Consider the following 9,351-nt stretch of genomic DNA (forward strand, 5'->3'; position numbering starts at 1 on the left):
AGCTTTGTAGTATATTTTGAAGTCAGGTAGTGTGATGCTTCCAGCTTTGTTCTTTTGCTTAGGATTGCTTTGGATATTTGGGGTCTTTTTTTTTTTTTTTTTTTTTTTAATTTATTTATTATTATTATACTTTAAGTTGTAGGGTACATGTGCATAACGTGCAGGTTTGTTACATATGTATACTTGTGCCTTGTTGCTGTGCTGCACCCCTCAACTCGTCATTTACATCAGGTATAACTCCCAATGCAATCCCTCCCCCCTCCCCCCTCCCCCCTCCCCATGATAGGCCCCGGTGTGTGATGTTCCCCTTCCCGAGTCCGAGTGATCTCATTGTTCAGTTCCCACCTACGAGTGAGAACATGCGGTGTTTGGTTTTCTGTTCTTGTGATAGTTTGCTAAGAATGATGGTTTCCAGCTGCATCCATGTCCCTACAAAGGACACAAACTCATCCTTTTTGATGGCTGCATAGTATTCCATGGTGTATATGTGCCACATTTTCTTAATCCAATCTGTCACTGATGGACATTTGGGTTGATTCCAAGTCTTTGCTATTGTGAATAGTGCCGCAATAAACATACGTGTGCATGTGTCTTTATAGCAGCATAATTTATAATCCTTTGGGTATATACCCAGTAATGGGATGGCTGGGTCATATGGTACATCTAGTTCTAGATCCTTGAGGAATCGCCATACTGTTTTCCATAATGGTTGAACTAGTTTACAATCCCACCAACAGTGTAAAAGTGTTCCTATTTCTCCACATCCTCTCCAGCACCTGTTGTTTCCTGACTTTTTAATGATCGCCATTCTAACTGGTGTGAGATGGTATCTCATTGTGGTTTTGATTTGCATTTCTCTGATGGCCAGTGATGATGAGCATTTTTTCATGTGTCTGTTGGCTGTATGAATGTCTTCTTTTGAGAAATGTCTGTTCATATCCTTTGCCCACTTTTTGATGGGGTTGTTTGTTTTTTTCTTGTAAATTTGTTTGAGTTCTTTGTAGGTTCTGGATATTAGCCCTTTGTCAGATGAGTAGATTGCAAAAATTTTCTCCCATTCTGTAGGTTGCCTGTTCACTCTGATGGTAGTTTCTTTTGCTGTGCAGAAGCTCTTTAGTTTAATGAGATCCCATTTGTCAATTTTGGCTTTTGCTGCCGTTGCTTTTGGTGTTTTAGACATGAAGTCTTTGCCCATGCCTATGTCCTGAATGGTACTACCTAGGTTTTCCTCTAGGATTTTTATGGTATTAGGTCTAACATTTAAGTCTCTAATCCATCTTGAATTAATTTTCATATAAGGAGTAAGGAAAGGATCCAGTTTCAGCTTTCTACTTACGGCTAGCCAATTTTCCCAGCACCATTTATTAAATAGGGAATCCTTTCCCCATTTCTTGTTTCTCTCAGGTTTGTCAAAGATCAGATGGCTGTAGATGTGTGGTATTATTTCTGAGGACTCTGTTCTGTTCCATTGGTCTATATCTCTGTTTTGGTACCAGTACCATGCTGTTTTGGTTACTGTAGCTTTGTAGTATAGTTTGAAGTCAGGTAGCGTGATGCCTCCAGCTTTGTTCTTTTGACTTAGGATTGTCTTGGAGATGCGGGCTCTTTTTTGGTTCCATATGAACTTTAAAGCAGTTTTTTCCAATTCCGTGAAGAAACTCGTTGGTAGCTTGATGGGGATGGCATTGAATCTATAAATAACCTTGGGCAGTATGGCCATTTTCACGATATTGATTCTTCCTATCCATGAGCATGGTATGTTCTTCCATTTGTTTGTGTCCTCTTTGATTTCACTGAGCAGTGGTTTGTAGTTCTCCTTGAAGAGGTCCTTTACATCCCTTGTAAGTTGGATTCCTAGGTATTTTATTCTCTTTGAAGCAATTGTGAATGGAAGTTCATTCCTGATTTGGCTCTCTGTTTGTCTGTTACTGGTGTATAAGAATGCTTGTGATTTTTGCACATTAATTTTGTATCCTGAGACTTTGCTGAAATTGCTTATCAGCTTAAGGAGATTTTGGGCTGAGACAATGGGGTTTTCTAAATATACAATCATGTCATCTGCAAACAGGGACAATTTGACTTCTTCTTTTCCTAACTGAATACCCTTGATTTCTTTCTCTTGCCTAATTGCCCTAGCCAGAACTTCCAACACTATGTTGAATAGGAGTGGTGAGAGAGGGCATCCCTGTCTTGTGCCAGTTTTCAAAGGGAATTTTTCCAGTTTTTGCCCATTCAGTATGATATTGGCTGTGGGTTTGTCATAGATAGCTCTTATTATTTTGAGGTACGTTCCATCAATACCGAATTTATTGAGCGTTTTTAGCATGAAGGGCTGTTGAATTTTGTCAAAAGCCTTTTCTGCATCTATTGAGATAATCATGTGGTTCTTGTCTTTGGTTCTGTTTATATGCTGGATTATGTTTATTGATTTGCGAATGTTGAACCAGCCTTGCATCCCAGGGATGAAGCCCACTTGATCATGGTGGATAAGCTTTTTGATGTGTTGCTGAACCCGGTTTGCCAGTATTTTATTGAGGATTTTTGCATCGATGTTCATCAGGGATATTGGTCTAAAATTCTCTTTTTTTGTTGTGTCTCTGCCAGGCTTTGGTATCAGAATGATGTTGGCCTCATAAAATGAGTTAGGGAGGATTCCCTCTTTTTCTATTGATTGGAATAGTTTCAGAAGGAATGGTACCAACTCCTCCTTGTACCTCTGGTAGAATTCAACTGTGAATCCATCTGGTCCTGGACTTTTTTTGGTTGGTAGGCTATTAATTATTGCCTCAATTTCAGAGCCTACTATTGGTCTATTCAGGGATTCAACTTCTTCCTGGTTTAGTCTTGGAAGAGTGTAAGTGTCCAGGAAATTATCCATTTCTTCTAGATTTTCCAGTTTATTTGCGTAGAGGTGTTTATAGTATTCTCTGATGGTAGTTTGTATTTCTGTGGGGTCGGTGGTGATATCCCCTTTATCATTTTTAATTGCGTCGATTTGATTCTTCTCTCTTTTCTTCTTTATTAGTCTGGCTAGTGGTCTGTCAATTTTGTTGACCTTTTCAAAAAACCAACTCCTAGATTCATTGATTTTTTGGAGAGTTTTTTGTGTCTCTATCTCCTTCAGTTCTGCTCTGATCTTAGTTATTTCTTGCCTTCTGCTAGCTTTCGAATGTGTTTGCTCTTGCTTCTCTAGCTCTTTTAATTGTGATGTTAGAGTGTCAATTTTAGATCTTTTCTGCTTTCTCTTGTGGGCATTTAGTGCTATAAATTTCCCTCTACACACTGCTTTAAATGTGTCCCAGAGATTCTGGTATGTTGTATCTTTGTTCTCATTGGTTTCAAAGAACATCTTTATTTCTGCCTTCATTTCGTTATGTACCCAGTAGTCATTCAGGAGCAGGTTGTTCAGTTTCCATGTAGTTGAGCGGTTTTGATTGAGTTTCTTAGTCCTGAGTTCTAGTTTGATTGCACTGTGGTCTGAGAGACAGTTTGTTATAATTTCTGTTCTTGTACATTTGCTGAGGAGTGCTTTACTTCCAATTACGTGGTCAATTTTGGAGTAAGTACGATGTGGTGCTGAGAAGAATGTATATTCTGTTGATTTGGGGTGGAGAGTTCTGTAGATGTCTATTAGGTCTGCTTGCTGCAGAGATGAGTTCAATTCCTGGATATCCTTGTTAACTTTCTGTCTCGTTGATCTGTCTAATGTTGACAGTGGAGTGTTGAAGTCTCCCATTATTATTGTATGGGAGTCTAAGTCTCTTTGTAAGTCTCTAAGGACTTGCTTTATGAATCTGGGTGCTCCTGTATTGGGTGCGTATATATTTAGGATAGTTAGCTCTTCCTGTTGAATTGATCCCTTTACCATTATGTAATGGCCTTCTTTGTCTCTTTTGATCTTTGATGGTTTAAAGTCTGTTTTATCAGAGACTAGTATAGCAACCCCCGCTTTTTTTTGTTCTCCATTTGCTTGGTAAATCTTCCTCCATCCCTTTATTTTGAGCCTATGTATGTCTCTGCGTGTGAGATGGGTCTCCTGAATACAGCAGACTGATGGGTCTTGACTCTTTATCCAGTTTGCCAGTCTGTGTCTTTTAATTGGAGCATTTAGTCCATTTACATTTAAGGTTAAGATTGTTATGTGTGAACTTGATCCTGCCATTATGATATTAACTGGTTATTTTGGTCGTTAGTTGATGCAGTTTCTTCCTAGCCTCGATGGTCTTTACATTTTGGCATGTTTTTGCAATGGCTGGTACCGGTTGTTCCTTTCCATGTTTAGTGCTTCCTTCAGGATCTCTTGTAAGGCAGGCCTAGTGGTGACAAAATCTCTAAGCATTTGCTTATCTGTAAAGGATTTTATTTCTCCTTCACTTATGAAACTTAGTTTGGCTGGATATGAAATTCTGGGTTTAAAATTCTTTTCTTTAAGAATGTTGAATATTGGCCCCCACTCTCTTCTGGCTTGGAGAGTTTCTGCTTTTTTTTTTTTTTTTTTTTTTTTTTTTTTTTTTTTTTTGTAAAGCACTGATCCTGTTTATTTGGCAGGAAAACTAGACAATCCAGCAGCCCAGGAGGGAAAGGTGGGCTTAATCCTCCTCCTCGTCGTCTCCAGCCCCGGCCCCACCCTGGCCCTTCTTGGCGTTCTTCCTCTTCACGCGGCCCGGGCGGCCACCCCCATAGGGAGAGCGCAGGGAGAAGTCAATGTGCTTCTGGGAATCCAGGCGGACAATGAACGACGGGATATTCACCACCTGCTTGCGGACCCTGATATGGCGCTGGCGGATCAGCACGCGAGCATGGTGGATGGACTTGGCCAAGCCCAGCTTGAAGACCTGGGTCTGCAGGCGTCTCTCTAAGAAATCCTCGATCTTCAGGCCCAGGATGTAATCCAGCTTCATCTTGCCCTCATCCAGCACCCCAATGCGGACCAGCCGCCGCAGCAGGGCGTTGCCTTCGAACAGACGTCGTGGGTCCTTCTCATCAAGCGTCAGCAGTTCCCGGGCGGCCTTGCGGATCTTGGCCAGGGTAAATTTGACTCTCCAGACCTCACGTTTGTTCCGGAGCCCATACTCACCGATCAGCTTCAGCTCTTGGTCGAGACGAGATTTCTCAAAGGGTCTCCGCGGGGTCACGTAAGTTTTGCGACAAACCCAGCTCCGGGCCACCGGCATGTTGGCTCCGCTTACCCGTCTGCGCCTGACCGCAAGAGCCGGCCACTGACAAAGAGCGATATTTGGGGTCTTTTGTTGGTTCCATACAAGTTAAAACTTTTACAAAAATTTCTGTGAAGAATGTCATTGATATTTTATACGGATTGTATTGAATCTGTAGATTTCCTTGGGTAGTAACAATTAAGGTTTTTTTGTTTGTTTGTTTGTTTTGACAGGGACTTAATCTGTTGTCCAGGCTGAAATGTAGTGGTGTGATCTCGGCCCACTGCAACCTCTGCCTCCTGGGCTCAAGTGATCCTCCCACCTCAGCCTCCCAAGTAGCTGGGACCACAAGCATGTGCCACCACGTCTGACTCCTTTTTTTGGTACTTTTTGAAGAGAAGGGGTCTTGCCTTGTTACCCAGTATGGTCTTGAACTCCTGGACTTGAGTGATCCACCTGCTTTGGCCTCTCAAAGTGTTGGGATTACAGGCATGAGCCACCACACCTGGCCCACAACTAAGCTTCTTAATTGACTACAAATATTTAGATTTTGCAATAGTTATCCCGAAAAGAAAGGTCACTACTTTGAATAGAGTTGCAACGTCAATGGATACAATTTTAATCTCTGCCTGCAAACATACAAATAAGAAACAGGTATTTGTATTTACATCTCTTGGAAAGTGTTTATTTGTTTTTTGGATACATGAACTATACAAATCATGCATGAGCTCTTCTAAATTCTAAGGAGAAAGATAAACAAAATGATGGTAAATAAATGTTTCATTACGATTTATTACTTCAGCTAAATATTTGTTTGGGCCAAATTAATGATTCTACAAGTTTTACTATTTTTTCCTAATCTGTTTACTCATCCATTGGGATCACTTATGTGATTATTTCCACTATGTGTGTGCCATGTCTTATAGTAGAGGACTCAATCTTAACTTATAATCTGGTTCTAGTGGGAACATGTAAGCTGCTTTATAAAGATGCCCTTTGAAATGATCTATGTCATACTACTTGCCTTTATAATGATCTGCTTTGCTATGCTCTTTTAAGGCATTACACTAGAGAGCAGAACAGTAGAAAGATCATAGGCTTTCAAAAATTCCACCTGTCATTCATTGCAAGCCCTTGCCTTTGGCATTTTCATCTTTCCACATCAGTTGCTACAATTTCTTTCAGGGTATAATTACGTCCACTTTATTTCACTTCCATTTTCTTTAGTCAGTTTAGGGGAAGAAATCCTTAGCAAAACAACATTTAAAACAACTGAGAGATTTCAATTTTGAAGAAAGACATTATGAAACTGCAGAGTAAGGGAATATAATCTTTTCAATTTAATTTAGTCCATATGTTTTGACAAAAGATAAAAAGAATTTCATATCATAAAAAAAAATGTAACTCTAAGAATAGTGTATTCCCCCCCGCCCCCACCAAACAGTTTGCTCACTATTCTTAGAATGTATTTGGTCTTTGATATTTTTCCAAAATCAGAGCCAAAGTGAATATTGTCAAAGACTATCCGGTTAAATGTGTACATGGCTCCCTGCAGGCCTTCAATTTAGTGCAACAAGCATTTGTTAATCATGTCTGCATGCAGGGCAATGAAGCAGACAGAGAGAGACAATCAGTGCTTTGATTCTTTCTGAGGGAAAAGGACACTACCAGGATATATGCAATAATAGAACAATACAGAGTTTAATTCTAGGCCCAATAGCAAGTACTATTCATTACAATGTGGGAAACACTGAGCTAATTATTGTAGCTACAAGGGAGAATAAAAACACATTGTCTTTGCCCTCGAGGAGTTTACAGTCTAGTGGTGGAGAAAGGAGAAAGAACAAGAGCGAGAGTAAGAGAGAGAGAATAAAAATTTATTACAGAAATTAATATAATTGCAAACTCTGATGGATGCCATAAATCCATAGTCAGGGTGCCATGTTATACAGGGCAACCTAGTCTGTGGATCCCATCACCGAACAAGTGGCAGTTAAGCTGAGATAATGCCCCAGTCCTAGCTCACACAGATGATAATATTTGAAGAGAGTTTAATTCAGGCACCCTTTACAAAGATGTGGTGGGAGTAGGAGAGTCATGTGGGATAGTGAAGCACCTAAAGATAGTAACACTGGGGTCATCACATTTCTTGGGCTGAAAGGATTAGGGAGCCACTTCAGAACTCAGAAGGAGAAAGCCCTATGTAGAGGAGCTGGGATCTTTGGTTGAAGGACCAGAAATCCTGAAGTGGCCTAGCAGGGAAAGGAGCTGAGGAAATAAATACCTCTGTCCCCTCCAGCTCCTGCTGGGCTTCCTATTGGCTGAATCTAATGGGAAGCCAGTGGGCAAGGGAGACAGGCCCCACCAAGTTTGCTTCTTGGGGCAGAGAATAGAACGGGGAAGAGTGGAGAGCAGATCTGGGGAGGAAATAGGAACTATCCAACAGAGATGTGTAGAAATTGATAAGGAAAAGAGGCAGGGACAGAGGTCTAGGGTGTGAGGAGGAGTGCAGATGGAAATACATGCACAAAGGCGAGGTGGTGAAGGAGGTTTGTGTGAAATCCGGAAACAGGAGAGGATCCATGGTGACCATGGATTGGACTTGGGTCTATATATTTAGACCAGTGGGAAGAGACATTGGAGAGTTTCATAAGGAATGGGGCAGGGGAGGTGGGGAGGAGAGATGATTAAACGATCTTTGAAAAGATCAGGAGGGACTGGACAATGCCAGACTGGATGACAAGGGTCAAGGTCAAAAGGTGTTAAAGTTGCTTTGTAATATTCGTGTGTTTTATAGTCTAATATGCTGTATATATGGCTCTGTAATTTGCTCTTGTTAAACTAATATATAGCGGATATCTTTCCAATTTAGTACCTCCTTTTAACAGCTATATAGTATTTTGTAGTGTATATAAATGTCTTTAATCTTACTGAAGGATATTTATATGTGGTCAGTTTTTCCTCTTGTGTGCAGTGCTGCTGTGACTCTTCTAGTATCCGAGGGGCAGATTTCTAGAGAAGAATTGCTGAGGGAATGCATGTGACGGCCAAAGTGACCTTGAAAAAGGTTATACTGATTTTCACTTGGGAGGACTATTTCTAACTAAATGAAACTTTATGTTTCCATAAACTAGAAAACTATACCTCACTTGTAAAATGCATTTTAATTTTTTCTTTACAAAAACAAATCCTGACTATTCACTTGACATTACCTTAGATGTGGGCTCCCTCCTCTACTCCTGTAACTAGTGACCATTATTCTTTTTTTCAAAATAGAATTTTTTTCTATTTAAAAATAATAGCTTGAAAAATAGTAAACAATTAAAATATTATTCAATATTTGTTAAAAATCTCTAGATCTAATTTAAATATTGAAACGTGACTTTGTTACAGACCTAAAATTGTTGAGGAAAAATACCATCTTGTGAAAAACTTCAGATATATCACAGATTGGAGTAAACTCCAATGGGAATTTTAATTTTTTATATGAACTATATTATTTATTCTATTGGATAAAATTGATACTTTTTAGTAGCCAATAAAATTTTGGGCAACTTAATACACAAAACAAACAACCAAAAGACAAACCACCAAACCAAGGAACTTATAAAACTCCTGGAAACACCACGCAAGTGATTTCATATGCCAGATATATTCTAATTACGAACTAAAACCACAATGTAGCTGCATTACTTCATTAATCGTAGTTTCATAAACACCAAAATGAAAAGAAAAAGAGAATAAAAGGTAGCAGTGATTTTATTGAACAGAGGGACACATTAGTCAGACTTTGGGTTGTAAGTGACAAAGCCTAACTCAATGAGGGCTGAGCACAAAAAGGGAATTTGCTTGTTCCAAAACTAGAAAATACAGAAGTGGCTACAGGTACCTGATCTGAACACTCAAAAGATGTTGACCAATTGTGTTCCATCTTCCACACTCTATCCTCCATCATTTCACCTTCCCTCATATTTTAACTCATTTCTCTCAGTGTTTCATTTCTTCTGTACATGGCAGGCAAGATGGCCTCCAGCAGTCCAGGACTAGAAGATCAGAGCTTAGCAGCCACAAGGGCAAGAAAGCTGCTTCTTTTCAGAGGAGACAGGGATGATTCCCAGGAAAATTGGCCCTAATCTTAAGAAACAATTTAAGCTCTCTGAAATACACTGTCTACATTTGTAAAAGTTTTGTGAGT

General features: G+C 39.8%; 1 protein-coding gene across 1 annotated transcript; it reads right to left on the minus strand.

Annotated features, from left to right (window-relative positions):
• Positions 1 to 4,588: 4,588 nt before the first annotated feature.
• On the minus strand, positions 4,589 to 5,231 carry LOC135971292 (small ribosomal subunit protein uS4). Its single transcript, XM_065546286.2, has one exon. It carries the CDS (start codon positions 5,172 to 5,174, stop codon positions 4,590 to 4,592), a length of 585 nt encoding a protein of 194 aa, XP_065402358.1. The 5' UTR covers positions 5,175 to 5,231; the 3' UTR covers position 4,589.
• Positions 5,232 to 9,351: the final 4,120 nt, after the last annotated feature.

The sequence above is a fragment of the Macaca fascicularis genome, chromosome 6, assembly GCF_037993035.2.
Source record: "Macaca fascicularis isolate 582-1 chromosome 6, T2T-MFA8v1.1".
In the NCBI taxonomy this organism is placed as follows: Eukaryota; Metazoa; Chordata; class Mammalia; order Primates; family Cercopithecidae; genus Macaca; species Macaca fascicularis.